General features: G+C 41.6%; 1 protein-coding gene across 4 annotated transcripts in view; it reads right to left on the reverse strand.

Moving 5' to 3' along the window:
• DST (dystonin) overlaps positions 1-26,035 on the reverse strand; it is a 491,592-nt gene that overhangs the window by 354,621 nt on the left and 110,936 nt on the right. For 2 of the 4 annotated variants that reach the window (XM_042986591.1, XM_042986590.1), the window contains exon 4: positions 13,624-13,831. In XM_042986591.1, the coding sequence (XP_042842525.1) occupies positions 13,624-13,831 (208 nt within the window). Of the gene's footprint in view, positions 1-7,017; positions 7,120-13,623; positions 13,832-26,035 lie in introns of those variants that run through there. The other 2 variants (XM_042986592.1, XM_015543546.2) reach the window with 1 other exon arrangement.

Genomic DNA, 26,035 nt, shown 5'->3' on the forward strand with positions numbered 1-26,035 from the left:
ATTCACTGCTCTAAGATACTACAAATCCTGCTCAGAGTATTCCAACAAGATTGATAAGCCATTACTTCAGGAGCCCTATATTAAATGGAACATTCCAGTTTTCTAGGTCACACTACTTGCTGTATTCCCAAAGTCAAGCAAAACAGCATTCATACCATTTCATTACCAAAGAAGGTCTAATAATCATTTATATTAAAAATTTGTTTTGGGTCACCTGGGTGACTCAGTCGATTAAGCATCCAACTTCAGCTCAGGTCAGGATCTCACAGTTTCATGAGTTAGAGCCCCTGCATCGGGCTCTCTGCTCTCAGTGCAGAACTCGCTTTCAGGCCCTCTGTCTCCCTCTCTGACCCTCCCTTGCAGTCTCACTCTCTCTCAAAAACAAACGAACATTTTTTTTTAATTGTTTCAGGGGCACCCAGGTGGCTCAGTTGGTTAAGCAACCAATTCTTGATTTCAGCTCAGGTCATGATCCCAGGGTCATGGGATCGAGCCCTGCATGGTGCTTTATACTGTCCACACATGGACCCTGCTTGGGATATTCTCTCCCTCTCTCTCTCTCTCTCTCTCTCTCTCTCTCTCTCTCTCTCTCTTTCTCCCTCTGCCCCTCCGCCGCTCACTCACACTCTTCTCTCTCAAGATAAATAAACTTTAAAAAAAAAATTGTTTCAAAAAGATACTTTCTAATTAACACACTACACATTTTTTTTACAAAAATTAAAAAGAAAACGCTCCAGGCTTCTTCAAATGTAACTTCAACAATGAAAGTTGCTGCACCCCTTCCCAGTCCCATACACAGAACCAACCAGTCAGCCATCCTGTCAACTTCTACAATTTCTCTTGAATCAGCCTTCCATTCCAACCACCATAATTATACAGCGGCCTGTCTCCCTACTGTCACCAAAGTTATCTCTCTAAAAGCTATTCTCACTGGTAACATTCTACTGAAGATCATTAGGGTTCCCTTCCCTACCTACAGAATAAAGCCCAAACCTGAGCCTCAGTGAGGCATTCAACACCCTTTCGATCTGCCCCAACATAACCCTCCATATTCACCCACTTCCATTTTCCTACAACCTCTACACACTTGCATCTCAAAAACTTATTGTGCACTTTAGCCAAATGCTCAAAATGGATTCTATGGTTATAGTAATGAAATGGAATGGTCACACTAGTCTTTCCTCTTGGAGCTTTCCTCCCTGGTACCTTCACCTCACAGAGTAAAATCCCTTTCGACCATAAGTACAACATCCAACGCAAGCAGAATTATTTGCTTCCTCTTCTGAAAGAGATAATAGTAGGTTGAAAAATAACAGCAAATAAAATCGCATTAAAGAAATAAACTAACAAATGGGGCACCTGGATGGCTCAGTCAGTTAAGCATCCGACTTCAGTTCAGATCGTGAGTTCGAGCCCCATGTCAGGCTCTGCGCTGACAGCTCAGAGCCTGGAGCCTGCTTCAGATTCTGTGTCTCTGCCCCTCCCCCAACTCACACTCTGTCTCTCAAAAGTGAACGTTTAAAAAAATTTTTTTAATAAAAAAAGAAATAAACCAAAAAATAAATAAATCCTTATTTGATCTGTTATAGAAATAATGATGTATTTCAGCAGATAGCTGCCTGAAATTCCTTTTTGTAAGTAGCATGTGATTTCCTAGTTTACTAAGAGCTGAGAAATGGACACAAAAGCCTTTCTTTTCAAAAGAAAAGTCCCATGTAACAGAAGCACCCAAGTTTCTTTTTAATTAATAAGAAATACTAAATATTCTAAACTACAAATCCTCTCACTGAATTCGTTCATAAGACAAACGGTCAGATAATCTTACACATTTTTATACTCAGTTGTAGAGCTAAAACAGAAAGGAACACCCAACAGCCTCGATACTCTCCATCTTTCTGTCACCTCTATAGCTTCGGATGTTTTTACAATCTTCAATTTCGTGAAGACACTTTGGTCAAACAGTCCAGCTCTCCAGAGCCAGGCTCCTGGGCACACATGACCCAAACGCAGAAACACTGAAGTTTCTTTGCCTGGCTACAGATTAACTGTAAGACAATAAATTGTTCCCACTGCCTCTCCTTACATGTCATTTATTACCTAAAACATCACCACTGAGCCAGATAATAAGCATCTCCACATTGCTCAAATAAAAAAACTTTCAAAAGCATAAAGCTTTTTTAAAAGTCCCTGGGTAAATAAATGTTGAGAAATCTACAAAAGTCTAAGTCAAAACAAAAGAAACCAAAGGAGCATCAGTCTGATATTTTGGGTTCAATGTTAAATTCACTAACAATATCTAATAACTGCTTACGTTCCTAGACTGATAGTGTTCCTTATGGTAGGAGGCAATGAAGAAATTATTTGGCCAATTTGAAATTACTTTCAAATCCATTTTGTAACATTATAAAACATTCAACTATGTCATTTTGAAAATCCTCAAAGATTTCAGCAGAGCTCTCAGATATTCTCTTAAATTTTAGCAAAGTCAAATATATTGTGTTATGGTCGTTAACATGTGCCTAAACTTTAAGTTTTGAATTTCAGGGCAGATACTTTACCCTCTGTGTGCCAGACACTGCTGGTTGCAAACTCTATAATCCATTTTTACTTATCCTTTAAACCAACACAAGTTCAACTGTGTTCAAGCGGGTACTTTCCTAGTCTGCTATGCAGATAGCAGTGACCATTTTAATAGTTCCTGTGAAGGAGATACTAGTGAAAGTTGCTAAGTGGGCTTCTAAAAAAACTCTTTAAAAGGAGGCCAACTCGGGGGCGCATGGGTGGCTCAGTCGGTTGGGCGTCCGACTTCGGCTCAGGTCATGATCTCGCGGTCCGTGAGTTCGAGCCCCGCGTCGGGCTCTGTGCTGACAGCTCAGAGCCTGGAGCCTGTTTCAGATTCTGTGTCTCCCTCTCTCTCCGGCCCTCCCCTGTTCATGCTTTGTCTCTCTCTCTCAAAAATAGAATAAACGTTAAAATAAATAAATAAATAAATAAATAAATAAATAAATAAATAAATAAATAAAAATAAAAGGAGGCCAACTCAACTAGTTTGCGCCTTTTGTCCTTTGTCCTTGCACTTCTTCCTCCATGTGGAAGTAAGACACAAGGGATAGAAAAGAAGCAGCCATCTTGTGATGACAGAATGACCACATGATACACAAGTGGCTAAGCAGCAATACAGAAGTCCAGGTCCTGTTGGCAAATCCAGGTATCCTTCAACCCTGGTCTGCCTACCTGCCTACCATGACCTCTCAGTACCTGATACAAAGAAACACTATCATCTGTTTTCTGTTACAAACAATCAAATACAATCCTAACACTTACTACCAGATTAAGCCTATTTCATTCATTAAAGGAAAAGAAAAAACCAAGACTAATACTGTTATAACTAGCTACAATATAATACTATCATGATGCAGCACAGTTGAAGTTCACTATTACACAACTATTACATTAACCTGTGAGCAGAGCATGAGCAGGTGAAATGTGAAATCAAGATTTTGCAGCATCCTGGAATCCAAGTGAAAACCACTGAGCAAGATCATCAAAGACTACACAATATGAAGGGAAGGAAAGTTCCTGGAAACCTTTACACTCCAACTTTCAAATCAGATGGCACCAGAGTAGTTTACACAGCAAAAGGACAGGATTTTTGCCAACCACACATCTATGCAGGCCATAAAACTGAACTTGAAATGAAAACTACAGGTGCAGTGGTTCTCAGTCACCAAGCACATAAGCAGAATTACATAGCCCTGAGAGAAGGGACTGAAGCAATTACTCAAAGCTTTCACGAAAAACAAAATTTTTTTCCTTTTTTTCCTAAGTAATCAAAGACGATTTTTACAAGTAACAAATCTGGCATGCAGCTTTCAAAGAGAATGATAGTGAAACATTTTTTTACAGTTGTGTGGGGATAATTAATTTCCAGATCAATGGGAAGACATTCATTTGGTTGCACCAAAATAAACTACCTTCTTTTTAAGTCTAAACTGTGTAAAATAAGATTTGCTGGGTTCATATTAATGATGTCATTTTTCACATTTAACATCCTTTTCAAAAAGTAACAACATTGAGAAAGTTAAAGCTTCCAATGACAGAGCTACCTAGCAGAATTTCACGGATTAAAGTGACAGCTAATTAGTATTAATAATATAAAAAAATATAATTAAGTATAATAGTATACAGGTTAGTTTCCTTACACTGACCAGAAAAAAAAAAAAAACCAAGAGGGATTATTCTGTCCTTTTATGCTAAGCTACTCAACATGTTTTGTATTACATGGTAAATACAGTAGATAAGCTAATAAATATTAAAGAAAGCCACTGACATGGGCAATTTCTAGCATAAACAATAAGTAAATATTTTTTATTTGTAAATAAATGCCTTTACTCCCCCTGACTGTGCTGTTAGCTGAAGTAATGTGATGTTTTTTTAATTGGATACCCTGAATATTCTGACTGTATGTTTTATAAGAGGACTACAATATGAATCAGAGCACTGCACTCCTCTCTGCAGCAAATAGCTCTGTGTTATTCTAATTCAGCAAACAGTTGCCTATCTTTACTCAGAAGTAACGGACCAAAGCAAGACACTAGAATAGGCCACACCGTAAGTAATTAGGGCTCACTCACTTGCCACTACTGGGTTTTCTACAAAGGACTAGGTTGGAAGTCCTTGCAAGGCCATCTGAGGACTAAGCCTGACAAAACTCTCAGCTCCTAAACCCAGTACTCATAATTGCTGACAGTATAGATTATTACAACTCTACGTTTCTGACAACAGACAAATTTTGAATTTGTTCCAGCTGACTCCACCACTTACACTATTCAACAGCTGGGGCATATGATAACTTGGCAACCTGATAATACACTAGCTGAACGCAAACTCATTCTGTAACCAAGGAACTTTGTCAGAAATAAAAGTCAAAATAACCTCTCTTAAGTTCAAATGGGAATGCGAGATGTTTGAACAATGCATGATTTCAGAAAATGAGCAACCGTACTTTGAAAGTTTAGTGAACTGACACTCCCTATTCAAAGCCTACAATTCTTTCCTGATTAGATCAGCCCCCACAGCAAGTCATTGGGATCATAAGCACTATAGTGAAGTCATCGTATTGGATACTGATGGGAAATCATAACTGGCTTCAAAACACATTGGGAAACAATGAGTTTTCCAGGTCTCCAGTCCTTCATATGATACACTAACCAATACTCTTACTTTCCTTTACAAAACTAAATGAAACATAGGACATCTATAAAGCCAAGTACAAATTGATGACCTAAGCATTTTAAAACCACAAAGAAAATGAAGGAAACAATCCTCACTTTTTTCTGTGAAATTTTGGACGTGTTTGAAAAAGTGTACGCCTAAGTGCAATACTGATCATTAGGTCATAATTAAAATGAAGTGTCATGAAAACTGCAATGGCCTTCAGATCTTTAATTTTCTTTTATTTCCAAAGGCAAATAGAAACAAGCTTTTCAATAATGTCTGCTTCTGCAAGACAAGTCTAATCAGCACTTCAGTTACTGTTTTCAAAGTCACCTGAAAACAGCCACGTATCACTGAGGCAAAACTCGACGAGACAAAAATTCATATGGCTATAATTTTTTTCGAAAGTATAAAATGTATATGCTTTAGAACTTTCCAACTTTTTTCTTTGGGATTTTAAAGAGCACAGGTGTGTGTCTTCAATAAGGTTTACTAGTCTATATTGCAATGTTTCTCATTTTTAACGTTCTGGAGACAACTGATTAAGAAAGACATAAACATGAGAATATTACACACGTACACAGACATAAATGCTACCAATGTGCTTTCGCCTAAAATACCACTGCATTTGCTCAGTGGCAGTATTATACACAATAGAGTCTTGGCACAAAGGAATTCTGATTGTGCTGTTTACAAAATTCTACGTGGATTAAAAGAATGTCAATAATAAAACACATTCTAGAAAGAGATAAAACATATTACTGGGTGGGTTTTGAGATTTTTGGAGATTTGGAATTTAATTATTTAATTCAGTATTTTATATTTCTACTTTCTACTAATAGAAAACTATTAATGCGGGCCATTTTTAACCATATAATGCCCATTCAAATTACCGAAATTGAGCCCAAAGCCAATATTCGAAAGATCTAAAGCCATTTGAATCCAAGATATGAATCAGACCACTATTCACTATTAATATATTAAGACTCTGTGAGCTAGCCTTGGGTGTGCAGTGTTTCAGTCTCCTTACTGTGTCTCTGTACGCACTGAAAAATGATTTCCAGAGACAAAAAGACCCTTTAAGAGGAGATGGTGCACTTTAAGATGGAAGTAAACAATACTAAAATATGAAAAATTTATCAGGTTGGCACAGAATTTCCCCAACATAAAGTATAGGCAAAAAAAAATCTCAAAATATATTGCTTTATATTTAAATTTACAAGAGTCGCTGACTTAAGTCTTTCATCCATCACAATCAAATAATTTTTATGACACATAAGAACAGGTATATAGTCACAAACCATAAACTTTTTTCAAATAAAATCGTTCTAAGAAAAATGATTTGGTGATGCACTCAATGGTGAAACAGCCCATCTATTTAAGAACCCCAGAACCTTTTGTATAGGGTTAACCAATACCCCATGCAAAGCAAGAGCAGCAATGCCTTAGTAATTCTATGGAGAATTAATCGGTACCCACCCTCCCAGGAAGAATTATGATTATGCATAGTACTTAACAGCTTTTACAAGGGAAAGAAAAATGCAATGTGCTCAGAACCCAAACCCCTTCCCCCCACGCCACAGCCTATCAAAGGGCGTCTCCAGACCATCGCCCACCCCACCACCCTTCTGTGAGTCAGGGTTACTGAATCCCTTCCAAAAAGACCTGGTCCGTTCCCAAGACTGGTCCAGACACCTGTTTACCTATGCCCAAGCCGTAGTGGTTCTGGTTAAGCAAAGATAACGGTTACCCGGCTGGTGCGTGCCAAGCCCCGCAGCCCAAGCACCGGGCACCACATACCTTTGTACCTCTCCAGGACATCCTCATAGGCCTGGAGGTACTCCTGCTCCTCCACGTACAGGTAAGCAGCTGGCGAGAGGTACCCCGCCATGCCGAAGTTTATCTAAGCGATGACTGGCCAATTCCCCTTTCCCCCTCCTAACCCCGGGAGTCAGCAAGACGCTGCCTAGGGAACTGGAAAAGCGGAAGGAGCGGCACGCTGGTGGAGAGCACTGAAGCCGGAGACGCAGAGCCCGGGGCGCGAGGGGGTGGTGGGCGCCGGAGCCGGCAGAGGAAACGCCCAGGCCCCCTGGCGGGCTGCGGGTGCCAAGCCGCCGCTCCGGGGAGCCAGAGTCCCTCTCAGGTTTCAGCAGCAGCAAATCTCGGCAAGCCCGGGGCGGCGACAAGCAGCGCCACACCACGCGGAGGAGCCTGGAGCACGGTGGGGACAGGCGAAGGGCGGCAGGCGCCGGGACCCTCTTCGGCCAACGCGGTCGCCACCCTGGCCCTGCGATGGGTGCCTGCTCCGGGCCGGGCCGAGGCCGCGGCGGCGGTGCGAGAGGACTGGCGCGCTGCCTCCGCCCGGGATGCTGCGCGGCGCATCTGCGGCATTTCCTGGCCGCCGCGCCGCAGACACTCGCCCGCGCCCCCGGAGAAAGGGAGGGGGGAGGGCGGAGGGCGGAAGGGAGGGGGCAAGCGCGGCGGTCAGCGCCCGGGCTGGCTAGGCTCCGACCCCGGCGCGGCTCGGCCCCTCCCTGCCAGGCAGCGCCGGGCGCCCCGTGGCCCCCTCCCCGGCCCGCCCACCTAGGTCGGTCTTGCTGCCAAGCACGCCCACCCCCGGACACTGGCCGGCCAGCCCGGATCCCCAAGGGTGAGGTTTCTATTTGGGACCCACAACAGGTGCCTGGGAAACAAAGCCGCAGATCGCGGTCACTGACGAGCTTAGGATACCCCCCCACCCACCCCCTCTGCCCCTCGCTGAGCAGTCTGCAGTTCTCCCCGGGGAAGGGGTGACGCGGAGGAGAGTGGAAAATACACTTCAACCCAGCTTATGGCATAGAGGGACTCAGGTCACTCAGTGGTAGCAGCACGGGACGGGGCCGGGCGGGGGGGGGGGGTCCCTGCTCTGGGCACATCTCGGGGGCGGGGCGGCGCGGCCTCTGCAGGTGGCCCTGCGCGTCAGGGCCTGACAGCCTGGAAGCTACTGCGCTTGCGCAGCCGGCGGACCAGCCCTCGGTCCCTCCCTTCCGCCCCCCAGAGCCTGTCGGCGCATCTGCCGCTGGGCTCCTAGGAAGCGGCCACAGCCAGGTCAGTTCACAACGCCCCCAGGCTACTGTGTCCCCTCCCTTCTTCTCGCTACCCTTTATTCATTCCACACAGTACTGGTATCCACTGAATTTGAGTAAAATGGATACAATTCTCTTAACTTTGGCATGTCATATACTAAAGTGGTGAGTTTTAAGGGTCCATTGGTGGAACCAGTGGGTACTCAGATCATGTAAATGGATGTGTTTAAGAGTACTGATTGAAGTCAGGCTGCCTTGGATGGCATCCTGCCTCCTTTCTGTGTGACGCGGCCAAGTTCCTTATCCTCTCAGAACTTCTCCATCAGTAAAATGGGGGGATAATAGTGCCTACCCTATAAAGTTGTGGCTTTATACGTGTTAGCTACTATTAATAGATAAATCAACTCATTGTTGACCATCTGACTTATGACAGCTTCACCTTTGCCCACATCTTCCTTCCCTATTTCTTCCCTTCATGTGTACTGACCTTTTGTCCTTGATATTTTTTTCCTTTCCCTTTCAGTGTTGCGAATCTGCAACATTTTCCATTAACTCTTAGATGGGAATGAGTACTAATTGAAAAACTATATGCTCTCGAAAAAGACTTATTTGAGTTATAACTGGAAATCTTTACTTCTCGTGAGCAACTGGCCTACTTTTGTTATTCCAAACAAAGCAAAACCGTATCTCGCCTTTCTACCCTGACCACTGGCTTATAATCTGAGTTTGAGCCCATGTCCCACCAAGCACTTAGGATCACTAGTTTTCTTGCAACTTGGTATGCGTTTATGTACACATTAGTGCATGAAGCAATACACATGCGTTATTTGTGACACCTTCTTAAAATGAAAGAGTTAGCAATTAGATCCCTGAGACTCATTCCATTTATAGACCATACAGGTACACAGATCTCTCAAAACTGTTTTGTGTCCTTCGCAATGAGTAGGGTCATTGAGGGTACAGTCTGAGTCTTCATCAAAGACTGAAACCCAGTAGCACTCCGTTTTGTGAATATAATCAGTGCTCTCTTAATTGATTTTAACTCTCTGTTTAAGGAACCAGTCAAAATGAACAGCAGCAGCATTTGGGCTTTTCTGTAAAAACAGCCTTTGCCCCATGCATGCTTGGAATGGTAATATTGGGTCAACCTGCTAATAATAATAGTCTATTCCATATGGAAGCAGCAGTTAAGCACAGCAGTTAAGAGGCTGGCCTCTGGAGTCAAGAATGTTCAAATTCAGATCATAGATCCACCGCTTCCTAGTTGTATAATCTTAGGAAGAGTCTCTCCCTCTCTCAGCAGATTTCTGCACTGGAAAATGGAGAAAATAATTATACCTACTTCATAAGGTTGTTGGGAGACTAAATGAGATAATGTAGTAACTGCTTCTAAGAGCATCTGGCCATCAACAAACTCATTTATACAGCATTTGCCATGTGCCCAGGAATTCACAAAAGGTTTTACATTCACTACTTTATTTACTCACCACAGCTATAACCCCCTTTGATAAAGAAAATGGAGCTGAGAAAAATTCAGAAAATTGCTGAAGAAAATACAACTGACTAATGATAGAGGGAGAATTAAAATCCAAGTTTACCTGAGTCCAAAGTCTAACTCTGCTTAGATCCTTCAATTCCCACTTCAAAGAATTTACATGGGACAAAAATCCCTATTTTAAAACAGCACTGTCACCAACAAACCATGTACCTTTATGGGCACTTCAATACTAAAACAGCCAACTTACAGGGAACCCTGTAACTAAGAACAGCAGATCTATATTGTTCTTATGTAAAAGCCATTTATACAATGGATATTACAAAGCCCCATTCCTCACACTTCGTCATCTTATTCTCACATTGACCCTGTGAGAGAAAGGAAAGGTATACAGTCTCAGATTTTAAAATAAGAGAACTACAACAAGTGCAAAAGCACTTTTAAAATCATAAAGTGTCAGACATGCGACACCAGCACCAATAAGATTCTCCAAAATGTGAACCTGATTATGTCACTGCACTGCTGAAAAATCTTCCAAGAATTCCCCCACCCCTTACAACACAAATAGTCCAATCTCCTCCACATTGCACACAAGCTCCTCTATAATTTCTGCTATTCCCTACCAAACTCCATGCTTTACTACGCATATTACTTGAAGTTTCCATTTATCATATTTTCCAACTTTTCCTAAGCACTTAACTCTGATTTCTAGATTGTCTTAAAGTTTCCATTTAAACACATCTCCCTACCTTTGTTCTTGTGGTACCATCCCTCTGAAGTGGTGTTCCCGTTCCCCCTATTTCCATCAAGCTCTTCAAATCTCACCTCAAGTGGCACTTCCCACCAGAAGCCTCTCAGGAACCTTCCCTCTCTGTCCAAGCTAGTTAGACTCTCCTCTAGATTCGTTTCATATTAGGTACTTATAGTCATTACAGCTAATCTCTCACACCGTGTTGTATCTGACAACACATCCAGTTATCATACTGAACAAAAACTTCCTTAGAGGCAACAGTATGTGCTTTTCTTCATTTTATTCCAGGACTCAAATTTTTATTAAATATGAATGAATTAAGGTATCCCACAGACCATATGGTCTTTTTGACTCTAGGCATTTTCATGTTCAATTCTATCTTTGTGACCTTAAAAACAAATAAAAATATTGGACTTTCAACTCCTTTATTACTAGGTAATGAACACTACTGACAGCCTCATACCATTTCTGAACCTCATCCCATGTCTTACTAGGGATGAATTTCAAAGACGGGGTGAGTTTTGGGCAGACTGTGAAAATGTCTAATAAAGTTAAGAGTCAAAATCTTTTAATGGTATGTTTTCAAACTCCACAGCATCAAATTCCCTCCACTTATCTTCACACGGGGTGATCAGCAGTATCTTATCTTCACATGGGGGTGATCAGCAGTGTATTTAACACATAATATATCTGAATTTCATATTTTAGCCACATTATTATTAAACAGATATTTGAAGACCGGCCTCCAAGTCTCTGCTCCCAAGGTATGATTATTATGATTTGTGTAGAAAACAGCAACTTACCAATATTTATTTTAAATACAGTAGCACATTTCCATAGTAGGGCTGCTTATTCTATTCATAATTTTGATTGTTTTTGATTAATATCTTAAAAGTATGTAACTTGAGGGGTACCTGGGTAGCTCAGTCTGTTGAGTGTCTGACTTCAGCTCAGGTCATGATCTTATGGTCTATGGGTTCGAGCCCTGCATCAGGCTCTGTGCTAACAGCTCAGAGCCTGGAGCCTGCTTCGGATTCTGTCTCCTCTCTCTGCCCCTCCCCTGCTCACACTCTGTCTCTCTCTCTCAAAAATAAATAAACATTAAAAGAAATTTTTTTAAGTATGTAACTTGGAAGTCTCAAGTGCATTAATAACCACTAACTTCACAGCAATCCCCACAAATAACTCAACAAACATTTTACGAGTAAGACATGGCTCCTGCCCTCAAAGAGTCTGCAGTCTACCAACATCAGCAGCTACTTGCCCACTGCATCCCACCAGAAATGCCAATTCTTCCATTCCTTCCCCATCTGCAGGGTACAATGACAGTCTCCCCAACTTCTCCTGACTTCCTGCCTAGTTGTCTTCCTCAGCTTATATAATGTCATTCCCCCTGACAAACACCTGATCCGTCCTGCTCCCATAACCCCTTCCTGCACTAATGAAAGCAAAATATCCACTTCTGCCACCACTATCAAAACCCTCGAGCCAAAAGCACCTCTTCCTTCCACAAAAATGCACAGAACACAGGTATCCTGTTCTGATGGGCCAGGCTTTCCACAAAGACCCAACAACTTCTCTCAGTACCCTCTTTTCACCTATCTTCCCTTTCTGCACAAAGATAGGGTGGAGTCACCATCTCCTCCTCTCCATGCCCCGGACCTGCATGTAGTGGGGGGAAAGGAGGGGAGGTACAAGGAGTCAGGCCTCAGTGACTAAACATTTTTTAGTACTTGAGGAAGGCGGTGAGAGCTAGGTCTGTCCCAGCTCCCCCAAGCCACCCCTGCTCACTCTCACTTGGCTCCAGAACAGTCTCCCTCCTAGATCCTCCCTCCTCCTACCCTTTCCCAGCTCCACCCCTCCTCTCAAAGGCCTGGAAGAGACCAGCCAGCATCTCACAACAGACAGAAGAAGCTCAAGGCTGTTGCCCCAGAAACCCAGACTACAGAATGGCTGGCTGGGCGCTGTTTGTTTTTCCCGTAATCAGAAAATCCCACTGGGGGGACCATAGGGGGAGTCTCAGCTGCTGTGGTGGCTGGGATCTGGACTATTCCCCACCAGCCCCCTCAGAGGAAGATAGAGTACCAACTTTGTATTATAGTGGGAGGCAAAAGAAACTGGGTGGGCACCCCCACCCAGGAGTGGAAAGGAAAGAAGGCCAGATCCACTGACTGCAGAAACTAGCTCTGGAAAAAACCTGACCTTTGGCCTTTGCAAGAGCCCCAAAAGACTTATACCATTTCTGAGAGAGAGAGAGAGAGAGAGAGAGAGAATATTATTGAGGGAATTGAGGAACAATCACCCCAGGAAGCAAGTCTCATGCACAGAACACAGAAGAGAGAACCACACTAGCACTGCAAGGTTGGAGGACTGGTTTCCTCAGTGTTCTCAGCTTTCAGCTGGGTAAAACCAGCCACCCCTTCTGGTTCGACTTTTACGGCCAATGCAAGGGAACACCGGTAACAGAACAGAAATGTTGGCACCTCCCATAAATTAATTAATCAGGAATGCATGATGGCTAAGCCCTGAAAAGCACCAGGGACAGAAAGCTGCTATGGACACATGATGCTGACAGAGATGCTACATTAAAAAAAAAAAAAAAAAAAATGGCATCCAAGTTGCTCAAGTACCCTCTACAATCCTGGGTACCAAAAGCCAGGAATCTACCCCAGTTAAATCTGCGTAGCTCAGTGTCCCTGGGCAAAAATGGAAAAGAAGGCAGCTTTCTCACAGCTTCTAGCAAATACACTAGGAATCACATAAGTTAATACTTTCAGAATGTCACAGTAGCTACATCGTGTAAATAGGAAAGTTTAATGCAGATGTCTGTAAATATCCCCTTGCATTTCAAAGGTATCAATTCATCCAACCCAAAGACAAGGCCAAACAGCTTAGTCACCAGCAGGCTGGGCAAACTGCTTTCTCGATATAAATCGGGCATAAAGTAAACATGGTCATCCTCCTCCCCCACCTAGAGCACCAATCTACGCCTGCCGGTGCATCAGCAGCTCCCAGCTACGGCCCCAGCCCCAGGGGGTAGATGGGTGAATTTCGAAACTCTCTCTAGGCTCCATCCCCTCCCCGGATGCGCTTACCTGCTATCCTAAGCACTGCCCTCTCAGCGGGGTCCAGCACCGAGCCCCCGTGAATCTTTCTTTTTGATCTCTCATGTTTAGGCAAATTCCAGGGTAAGGTGTCTCCCGGCGCTGGAGATGCCGAGCCAGATTTCTGGCTGAAATCATCTTCATCAGAAAAATCCGCAGAGGAAGACATAGAGCAGCGATAGGACGCGTTCCCGGAACTCTACAGAGGATGACACAGAAAAAAGCATTAATAGCAAAACACTCACATACGCTCATCGCTTTCAACAGTCCCCTCCCTGCCCCCAAACTGAGTCTGGCATCCTGCACCATCCTCAATGCTGAGGGGAAACACAAACAAGAAATGAAACCCAGGGCTCACCATCTTTTCTTGGCCGTGTCTCGGACGGCAGAAACAAAACCCAGGCGGTCCCAATACATGGGAGATTTGCACAGAAGTGTGTGGCCTGCGGTCCGGCCACCGGCTCACAAATGACTGGCCCAACAATGAAGCCAGAATCAACAGCCTTCCTGTTACAAATCTATAGTATCTGGCTCCCCCAGCAGGACAGGAGAAACATTTTCCATTACTAGACTGCTGGTGAATTCATTAATGCAACTAACTCGAAGTTTCAAAAACAAAGCACAAATGCAGGATGTTGAGTCCCAATTCCTTTCCGTTTCAAGTCGCCTCACAACTGGAGTCTCCTTTCTGACGAGTTGTAAGCCCCTTGTCCTCTTTACTTAATTTTCTTCATGAGATTGAAGCAGGTTCCCAGAAAGGAGCAAGGAGGAAGAAGGACAGATTCTGAGAAGAGCTTTTAAGACTGGGAGAACACAAAAGACTGTTTTCAGAAGCCCAAGACAGATCCAATAAACAAACATCTGAACTCAGTTGAGAGTTCTTCAGATATTTTAAACTTCTAGCAAAGTAACAGCTGCCAATAATGTAAATGAGGATGATGCAGCTCAGTGACAGGAAACAGCTCTTCTCAGCTCCTGGTCATTACACAGTGAAATGAGAAACAGGATGCTTCTACCAAAGCACTTTGCCTGAAGGTTAGTCCTCCCTTCGTCCAGCAGGAACAAATCTGCAGGATCATATCTTGCATCAAAAGGTTCTATCTTCCACACAGGGAAAAGGCACGAAATATTATTCCTGCCTTCTTTACTGAGGTAGGTTTGTGATTATTTAGAGAGCTGCTGGCTTGCTGTGGAAATAAGGATGTTATCTGTGCTGCGAACAGTGATATAAATAAAGTACCGAGGGGGAATCTGTACTTTCCCATTTAGAATTCCACTTGCTAAAAAAGTAAGGCTCGTTGTAAAGATGGCAAACTGGTGCAACTCAAATTCCTGAAATGGATCTTGCAGTCACAGACTCCTAAGAAGCAAGTTGCAGACCGGAATCAGTGAGGCATACTCCAATTTGAGCAAAAACACTGAGCTGCTCACAAAAGCAGTGGCGACTGCAGCAAAACAGGCTGTGTGAGCAACATCCCAAAGCACTCACTCACGGCCTGTGAAGCAAACTACAAGTGAATCAGGACTATTAATCTTGCCTCCGTCTATTCAGGCATGTTGCTACACATGGTCAACACCACCATTTTAAAAGTACACATAATATTTCCCAGCAAGTCAAGTGTCTAAGATTTATCTTTCGCCCTATTCTTTCCCAAAGAAGTGGTCTCCATTTTATTTTACCTGAAATGTCATCACCTTGGCTAATTTATTTATTTGGATTTTTGTGTGTTTTCCTCATGGCAATAATGTATGAGGCAAACATGAGGTAAATAAATAAAATTGATTTTCTAAATTGTTGCTAGAGTCCACAGAGAGTTGTGAGTGGGTATTAAGTCAGTCACAGAATGCCATTATCAACCTAATTTATTTTCCATGCTTTTCTGAAAATTCATCTTGCACTCTCTGATGTCGTGTTATTGGCTACATCTGTGGAAAAGGGTGACATTCTTAAAGACTTTCAAAAGGGTATTGGGTTTCTTTGGTTGCCTTGTCTTCCTTAAAATGGCTTCCTACCTGTCCTTACTTAAGGTCATCCCTTATCTGCGAGATTATATTTCTTGCTGTTGCCCGCACAATTTCACTGACTATAGTAATTTGATTGTTTATCTTTACAGACAGACTTAGGGAGTAACTGTTAAAGAACTGCTCCTTTCCAAAAACCACTGGTTATTGATTTTTGTAGATAGAGTAATTTTTTTTAATGGCCAGAGTCTCAGCTGATTGAACAGCAAAATGTGATTTATGCCATGACATAAACACCATTAATCACACGTAGCCAGATGGGAACAGTTACTACCCCTGGACCCAAGGGTGTTGACTGGGGCAGCTTCTAATCTGGTAGTGTCACTGGTAAACAGATAAGAGAGAAAAGGAAGAAAAGACCATCAGCAACACTTCTTTCAGCAATATATCATATGAAAATATAGACACAGATACACAGACCAAGGGAAATCATGCATATTTCTCTTTGGTAAAGTCTCCCAAGCTACATAACAAAAGCATTTTAAGAACATATCAGGGTTTTTTACACAATAATTTCCATAAACACTTTTAAAAATGTAAGTAAACTATACAAAATTAGGCCCATTTGAACCTTGAAAATTGAAAATGGATTTAAATGAAGCTGCTTTGAAGGTAATCAATCCTATAAAACTGTTATATTCTTTATTGATTTGAAATGATTTGATTCATGTCAGTATCTTGGAGACTGGAGGGAAGAGTGTAAGAATACAGTTCCTGGGGTGCCTGGATGGCTCTGTCAGTTAAGCGTTCAGCTCTTGATTTTGGCTCTGGTCATGATCTCACAGTTCATGAGATTGAGCCCCGCATTGGGCTCTGCACTGATAGCATGGAGCCTGCTTGGGATTCTCTTTCTCCCTCTTCCTCTGCCCCTCCCCAACTCATGCGCACACTCTCTCTCTCTCTCTGTCTCTCTCAAAATAAAATGATTAAACTAAAAAAAAAAAAAGAATACAGTTTTCTTTTCGAAAAAGCTAACCTGTTTTCTGGCCCCAAATCCATAGCCTCACATTTGATGTGGAGTTTGCAGGGATTAGACAAAGGAAGAGGGCTCTTGTGACCAGCAAAAGCCCCAAGATCTTATCTCTTATTGCCTAAGGTTTGATTCCTATTAAATCTGTGTCCATGAATAAGAGATTTGATAATTACAGTATATCCATACAATGAACTAATGAACTACACTGCAGCAATTAAACAAAAATGTTACCCATCTACACTAGGATTCCTTTTAAAAAGTGTGTGTGTGTGTGTGTGTGTGTGTGTGTGTGTGTGTGTGTGTGTAGATGGATAGATAAATAGATAGATAGGTGATTGATAAATTGGTAAACAGAAGATAGGTAGATAGATAACTATTTACCAGTGTATAAACAATGGTTTCTCAGAATGTTGACCAATATTATAAATAAATGGACTTAATTTTATTCCTTATAATTTTTAAATTCAAAACAAGTACACAAAAATATTACTAAAGAGAAAGCTACTATGCCTAGAGTCAGAGAAAATAGCAAAGGCCCTGGGAAGAAGTAACTAGTTAGCCAGTGTTTTTAACCATTTGGGGCTCACAGGCACCCCTGAAAAGCTGAAGAAATCTATGGGAACATCTCTCCAGAACAGAACACATGGGCAAATATACACAAACTTTGCACATGATTTTATGGAGTTCACTGACACACTGACTCCAGGTTAAGGACCCCAATTTACACCATCGTCTGTCATCACCATTTGGCATTCATGTTGAGTACAAAAGAAATAGGAAAGCACTGTGGACTGTGCAGAAGAAGAAGAAAGGGTAAGTAGGAGGGTAAAGACAAAGTTGGCCTGGGTCATAATATTTTTAACATTTGGCCTTTTTTGTTTTAAATAAAGGACTGTGAACCACTTCAGGACTGATGTTGGGTCTCTAACCAAAAACACCAGGTTGTGAGAAATCTAAACACCCTGTATTATGTCTTATTACAACCTAGTTATTAAGGCAGTCTTAACAATTGAATTAGATCACCAAAACTCTAAAATGACTTTCCTAACAGCCAGTGCATTCACATGGTATAAAAACAACCCAAATGTCTTAAAGCCAAGATAATTAGAGAATGCAACATTTTTAGAAGGGGATCTAAACAATAACTTCTCTAATTGAAACCCCGGTGGGGGATCTGAGATAAGTACAATGGAACTGCCTAAATTGGAAGCCGCCCAGTCTTAGCACCCTGATCCGCAGGAAAATGCCAGGAAGTTGTCTCTGCACTAGGCATTCTCTAAATGCAGTGGAGAAACAAGTGCAGAGATAAGGGTTTGTAAAAGAGCCAGACTTTTAGGATCCCAGAGACTGGACAGGTGACTTCCACAAACCTGCATACTTATATTTTATGCACACTTCTGCAAATATATTTCCAAAAGTTTACCAAAAGGTTAAAAACCAAAACACATAAACAATTAGATTGTGGGGCATTCTATAAAATAACTCTTCTGTACTCTTCATAATGGTCAATGTTGAGAAATATACACACCAAACAAACAGAGCATGTTATAAATTTAAAAATAAATACAGCAGGGGCGCCTGGGTGGCTCAGTGAGCCAAGTGTCTGACTTCGGCTCAGGTCATGATCTCACGGTTCAGGGGTTTGAGCCCCATGTTGGGCTCTGTGCTGACAGCTCAGAGCCTGGAGCCTGCTTCGGATTCTGTGTCTCCTCTCTCTGCCCCTCCCCTGCTCATGCTATGTCTCTCTATCTCTCAAAAATAAAAATAAACATTAAAAATTTTTTAAATAAAATTAAAATAAAAATAAATGAAGCATACTAACAAATTTGTGAACCTTGATGAGATTCTACACTTTTGTTTTAAGCTAAAAAGAACATGTTAGGGACAACTGGGAACATTTGAACATGGATTATGGATTGTTTATTAGATAATATTGGGAAATTATTGTTTATTTTCTAAGATGTGATAATGATATTGTGATTGTATAGGAAAGTGCCTTATCCTGGGACACTTTTATCCTTATCTTCCAGGGTGAAGAAACTCTTGATGTCTGCACTTATTTTCAATTGTTTAAAAAAAAAAAAAAAAACGAGAGAACTGGTAAATATAGCAATAGGTTATGGCCCAACAGGTTATCTGTCCCTCCCCTGCTCATGCACAGGCGTTTTCTCTCTCTCTCTCTCTCTCTCTCTCTCTCTCTCTCTCTCCCTCTCTCAAAATAAATACACTAAAAAAATGAACATAAAAAATAATAAGTATTCACAATACTACTCTTTCAACTTTTCTACACATTTGAATATTTTCAAAATGAAGAGTTGGGTGGGGGACAGGGGTGGACACATAAGTAAGACCTTTCTCGGTTTCTCTGAGTGTTGCTTAATCTAGGCCTATTCTCACAACATCGAGATCCCTGGACTGCAAGTACACAGTGATAGTGTCCATCTCAGTAATTTTTCATAGTATTTCTTGATATACACTTTGAGAAGCACCAAAGCAGTAGCCTAAATCAACAAGACACCAGAGAAAGGTGATGTGCTTGCCTTAGTCCTAAGTATAGTTTTAGATGAAAGGATATAAAAGAGACTTCACTGGTATTTGTTTAATATACAATCCAGTGAACACAAAGTTGGTTCAAAATCACATTTTAAAAAAAATTTTATATAAACAAAATAAAAGACATCAAAACTTGAAAAACGTGAAGATCTGGGGTACATGGGTGGCTCAGTTGGTTAAGCGTCCGACTCTTGATATCAGCTCAGGTCTTGATCTCCGGATCATGAGTTCAAGCCCCATATTAAAAATAATAATGATAAAATTAAATTTAATTAAATTAAATTAAAATCATGAAGATCTAATTTTGTTTAAAATCCCATTGATTAGGTAAATATATAGTAAGGCCCAAAACAACTTGTATGCTAGTTTTTTATTGGGAAACAAGTCAAAAAAGCAAGGGCCCATTATCTGATATTACAGATCCTAGAGAAAACAATCTCTACCACAAATAAACAGATGTTGATGAAAACAGTTAAGGAAAATGCAAGACAGTGTATTTAAATCCTTGAAAACCAAATGAATTATGATAAACTGTGGAGACTATGTGCTTGTTTTAAATTTTTTTAAAACCTATTTGAACAATTCAGTATATCTCATCAAATAAATAGTTTTTAATTAGTCTCCCAACTGGAAACCACTTTTAAACAGTAAGAGGGAGGGAGCTTCTGGTTTGATGAGACATCAGCTATCTCCTGCTCTCTCCTTTTAGGGGACATTTGCAGGAGCCCTTAACTGAGAGGGGAAGAAGAGCCTAGGTGGAGTTAGGGGAAAAGAGAGGTCAGAAGGAAGGGAAGCTAGAAGGCTCTTGGATCTCACTCCATGGAGGAGGCTTTGGGCAAAGAGTTAAGGAAGTCAAAGGTTTCTTTTACGTGGACAGGGCGAGTTCATCAGCCTCTGAAAGAAGAACACTGGAATTCAGAACACAAATTCTTCCCAGAAAGATTGTGCATTAAAAGTGTTCCATGGGGGACACCTGGGTGGCTTAGTTGGTTAAGCATCTGAGTTCAGCTCAGGTCATGATTTCATGGTCCGTGAGTTCGAGCCCCACGTTGGGCTCTGTGCTGTAGTTCAGAGCCTGGAGCCTGCTTGGGATTCTGTGCCTCCCTCTCTCTCTGCCCCTCCCCAACTCATGCTCTGTCTCTCAAAAAAATGAATAAATGTTAAAAAAAATAAAAACAAAAAAGAGTGTTCCTTGATATTATGTTTCTGGGGAAACTGAGCTCACACATCATTTTCCTCTAGTGTGTAGGAAGCTCTACAAGATAAGCATCAAAGACTCATTTCTGGGAGGAGTATGGCTGAGATTCTAGGCAGTCTTGGCTTCGTACTAAAACATTCTCCAAGACTTCCTTCCTTTCAGTATAACGGTCATGTTCTAACTACACACATCATTTATTGAATGACCATAGTCAGGAAAAATACTAAGCATTTTCTTTCATATCTTATTTAATACTCACTGCAACCCAAGAAAGAAATAGATGTTTGGAGACGTTAAGTAACTTATCCACAGTCATTCCATCATTACAAATTAGAGCCAGGATTTCCATCTGGGTCCTTTGACCCCAAAGCCTGTGCTCTCAACCATGTGTTGTTAAATGCCCTAAAATGTGTCTTAGGCACTGGGAGGAACATCTTAACATACAGCCCTCAGAGATCTTACCATTTATTTGGGGAGCTCAAAATAAGTAGACTTGTTCCATGCTCAGTACTAAGCCCAAAGGACAGAAATGATCAGAGACAGTTGTCAGTTCACAAAGAAAAACCATACAAAAATAAACAACCCTTAAAAGTGGAAAGGACTTGGAGCACCTGGGTGGCTCAGTCGGTTAAGCATCCGACTTTGACTCAGGTCATAATCTCACAGTTCATGGATTCAAGCCCCACATCAGGCTCCGCACTGACAGCTCAGAGCCTGAAGCCTGCTTCAGATTCTGTCTCCCTCTCTCTCTGACCCTCGCCTGTTTGTGTTTTCCCATTCTCTCTCTCTCTCTCTCTCTCTCTCTCTCTCTCTCTCTCTCTCCCCCGCCAAAAATAAATAAATAAATTTTTTTTATAAGTTCAAAAAAAAAAATTGGGAAAGACTGCTTTGTATGATACTGAGCACCTTCCTACTGCAAGGGACCAAGTCTGTGCTGAGGGAAACACTGAGTTTACTCTGGTCTCTCCCAACTCTAAGATTCTTTGGTCCTAGGTGTTCTGACACTGCCCCAATCATCCCCCCAAAAGGATTACAAATAAAAGAAAAATTATATTAGGTATCAAAATATGAAATTTTTCTAAAATTATAAGAATCTTTTAAAAATAGCACAGACTTTTTTTGCAAGTCCTGCTTAATTTGGTCATATTAAAATTATAGAAATAGAGACATCAAAACCAGTCTGCATTTGAGGACCTGTAGGTAGTCTTTCCAAACTGACAAAGGGCATTTCAAATAATTTGCCTAAAGAAAAAGCAAATGCAACACTGAAAATAGCCCCACATAACAGAAACACATTAGGAAGACAAACTCAAATGCCAAAAACATCTCTTTAACTAGAGAATACATAATGTTATATTTTAAATGGCTACCTATTTATATCAATCAATTAAAAATATGTCTTAAGTGGAGGCACCTGGCTGGCTTGCTCCAGTGGAGCATTGCTCTTGATTGCTCCTGGAGAACTCTTGATCTCAGGGTTGTGAGTTTGCGCCCCACGTTGGGTGTAAAGATTACTTAAAAATAAAAATCTTAAAAATAAATATGTCTGAAGCACACATCGGCTCCTGCCTTGGAGGAGCTTAAAATCTAACTGGCAGAGCAGAGGTGATAAAATAGCCAACTTATATTTAAATATTATCATCTTAATGTGTTAGGCTGAAAAATATCTCTTCCATAAGATAATGTACATAAAGATACATAAAGATATGTGTACATAAAGATATGATTAATAATATAAAGTCAATTGGGAGAGAGATGCTGAGTCAGGAAACAGTTTACTGCATCTATAGTCTCTTTAGAAGCCACGATGGAGATGCAAGCATTTTGTACCTGCCTCGTTCGTCCAACAGTATCATATCCAAAACTGTCAACTGCTGATACAGCCATCCTACAGATGCATTGTGACTGGCCTACTCATTTTTTAAAACTAATGACAGACATTTAAAAACTGGGAGTTTTATAAGAAAATTAAGATGTGGAGCTTTGAGCCTAATAGTATTTCCCCTTTTCAGAAAGGACATGTGCTTTCTAGTCTGACACAGTCCGTACCTGGCCCACTTCATTTACTTATGATGCCTGGCATAGGATCCAGCATAAATTAAGGCATAAATGAAAGTATGGGTGATACTGTTGCATTCAGAAAGTAAACCGCAGAGATGAGGAAAGTAGGGGATGGTAATCAATAAAAAGAGGATGACCATTTAGGGGTGCCTGGATGGCTCTGTTGCTTAAGCCTCCAACTCTTGATTTCGGCTCAGGCCATGTTCTCATGGTTTGTGAGATTGAGCCCCACACTGGGTTCTGCGCTATCAGCACAGATTCTCTTGGGATTGGGATTGGGATTCTTGGGATTCTCTCTCTCTCTCTCTCTCTCTCTCTCTCTCTCTCTCTCTGCCCCTCCCCTGCTAGTGCACACTCTTTCAGTCTCTCAAAATAAATAAACATTTAAAATTTTTTAGAAAGGGGATGGCAGTTTAAAAAACAATAAGAAGAAAACCAGAAAAGAGGGGACAAAACAAAGGAAGGGGTTATCAAAATATCTCAGTTAAATTAGAGTCAAACAGAAACAGAGGACTCTATGTTCCTGCTGACATCCAAATGCTGATCTCATTCTGCTCCATTCCCAAAAACTCTGGTTAACATTTCAAATGCCCAGGAAATGGCAGTGAACTATATGCCTTGGTAAATGCTGACTCATGATCTCCATGAACTTGGCAGGACCACCCACCCATTGCTACTGCTGCTGACTCCCACTATTGTTCGCTCCTGCCCCTCCCCATGGTCAAATCTGCTACCAAATGTTTCTCCTACCTTTGTGTAGGTCATGGAAGAGGTTTTGATTCCAAATACTCTCAATAGCCAGTACAGAACTCTGGCTTCTGTTAAAAAGAAGATGTGGGCTATGATCACACATATGGGGCCCTAAGATATAAGCACAGGACATTTGCAAAGACCAAACCCCAACTACTATCTATGCTGACTAGTCATAAAGTTCAAGATATGTGCATATCACACCAAAGACTGAATGCTGGGTAAAAGCTATATGACCTTGGGAAAACTGTTTGGCCTCTTTGGGCTTTGGTTCTCTCATCTGAGAAATGGGAAATGTAACAGTGCATAAGACATAAGGTTGTTGAAGCAGAATAAATAATACATGAAAAGTGCTTATAGCAATGCCCAACATGGAGAAAGCATTAAGTAAATTTTAGCATTAAGTGATGTTAGCTAATCACATTGGCATGATCCAGAGGTATATGACTAACTCCAGTTAAGCCAACATGATTTGTCATTTCAGGGAATCTGAAGCAACAAACAGAGACAGAGACTGGAAGTTATTGGAATTAGGTCACGTAAGTAACAGCTCTCAGCACACAAGGTCCATGTAGTTCCCATATCTATCCTTCCTATCCATCCCAACCTTGGTTGTTGAAACTTCAGTTCTTTGAGATGTCCTTGTATCTTTCCATTCCTCTTTTTTTCTTTTAAATTCATTGTCTCCATTGTTGGAAACAACAACAAAAACTTAGACAAACACATTAGTATTAAAAGAAAAAGCAATTATAGGTATTTAATTCTTCCCTGTAGAAACATAAGCAGGGTTATGTCTTTATACCTTCATTTTCATTACCTGTCTTCATTAATGAGATCTCAGAAAATTGCTTTTGATAATAGCTTTTACAGAGTTATTCTCTCCCTTCAAATAGTTACTGCTTAAATTAAGTGGAAAAATTACTTTTTCATTTAAAAAAGGAGCCTTACTATTGCACTGAAACCAAGTACATGACATTTTAAGTGCTTGGCACTTCCACTGTCCCTTTCTGAGAAAAACAGGGCTTGATCCCAGTGTGTTAAGTGAAAATGATCCTGCTACCATAAGCCACATCTGATTGGAACCATGGATCACTGACTGAACATAGGAGGCCCAATGCCTCTGAGCTGACTTGGTGGAAAACTCTGCCCAGCTGGGATGTTTCGTGCTGGATGATGGCAGTCCAGTCCAACTGCAGCCTCTCCTCTGGGGAATAAATGCCAAGTACATTCCATTTGCCCTTAAGTAGTATTTGGGCTTTCCCAAAGATGCACTGTACATCCCACTCTGAGAACACTTGAGATCCGTCTGGAACAACTGTATGGTTCAAAGCCCCTACATCTGCACTAAGGGCTACCTCAGACTTCATCTTCTTTTTGTAATAGATGTCTCTTTCAGAAGGTAATCTGGGCCTGTCCCTTCTTTGCTTTATCCCTAGGGGAAGCTATGTGTCAGGGCAGGCAGCAGAAACAGCCTGCAAGAACACGTGGCTGTTGAGACTAGGGCATAGAAAAGGATAGAAAGTTCTGGAGAAAAGGACTTGCCCCAGCCTAAAAAGAGGCCCACTTGGGCTACAAGGAACATCTGTGGATCCTGGAGCAGGGGACTTCTTGAATCTGAGAAGATAAACCATACAGACATGGCTGCCTGGTATGTCTAGGGGTACCAACCCTATGGTGCACCTTTCAAAAGATCCCTGTGTCCGGAGAGTAACCCAGAAACAGCCTAAAGGGCCCAAAGGGGCAGCCACATCACAGGCAGTATGTCAGCATAACCTAGAGTCACAAATATTCTTTCCTATTCATTGACACTTTGGCATCTTCTAAGAACCCAGAACATTAACACAACTCCAAGATGGATGAAGCAAGGACCATCCAACCCAGCATAATGGGAGAATGGGAGTCAAAACCTAAGTTGAGATGAAAAAAAGAGAGAGAGAAAGCGATATATCTTACACCAGAGTTTATAGATTCACACTCCCTGCATGAGCATGACTGTTTCATATTTACTTTAGAATTCCAGTTCTTGGGAGTGGGCCCCTCATGACTATCTGTTGAATGGATCCACTGGCTTGTAGCTCAGCTTCAGTAGCTGGTTCTCATGTGAGTACAGAATCAAAGAGGAAGCTCTGTCAACTAGGGCTACAAATGTCCTGAGTATCTATCTGCCTCTCTCCCCCCCCCCTTTCTCTCTCTCTCTCTCTCTCTCTCTCTCTCTCACGCATGCACACACACACACAGCCCACCAACAAGATCACCACAGCAGCTGCCTCCTCCTCCTTCTTCCTCCAGCATCATTTTTCTTTTTAAGGCTACCTTGAAGTGCTCTAGAACCATAGTAGAAGGGAATACACTTGCTTGCTCCACATCCAGAAAACACTATGATGAATTCTAGCAGAAACACATGCACACTATGGAATAAACAGAGAGCTGTTCCCTTGTGCCCTACTTCATTTCCTCCTGCACTGGTCCTGTGTATGTATCCACAGCACAGGAACCAGCTGGAAAGTTGGCAGTGAGGAATCCAGGTCTCTTCAAAAGTCTGTTCAGCGAAAATCATTGTTTATTGGTGTGATGGTTAATTTTATATATCAACTTGGCCAGATCATGGATGTGGGTCAGCCTCAGCAATGCAGTTGTAGGCCCTAAGAGCAAAGACTAAGGTTTCCTGTAAATGAAGGAATTTTCCTCAAGACTACAACACAGGAAACTTGCCTGAGTTTCCAGCCTGTAACATCAACTCTTATCTGAATTTCTATCCTGTCAAACTCTCCTACAGATTTTGGATTTGCCAGCCCCACAAACACATGAGTCAATTCCTTAGAATAAATCTGTATGTATATCTGTCC

The sequence above is a fragment of the Panthera tigris genome, chromosome B2 (assembly GCF_018350195.1).
Source record: "Panthera tigris isolate Pti1 chromosome B2, P.tigris_Pti1_mat1.1, whole genome shotgun sequence".
Classification (NCBI taxonomy): domain Eukaryota; kingdom Metazoa; phylum Chordata; class Mammalia; order Carnivora; family Felidae; genus Panthera; species Panthera tigris.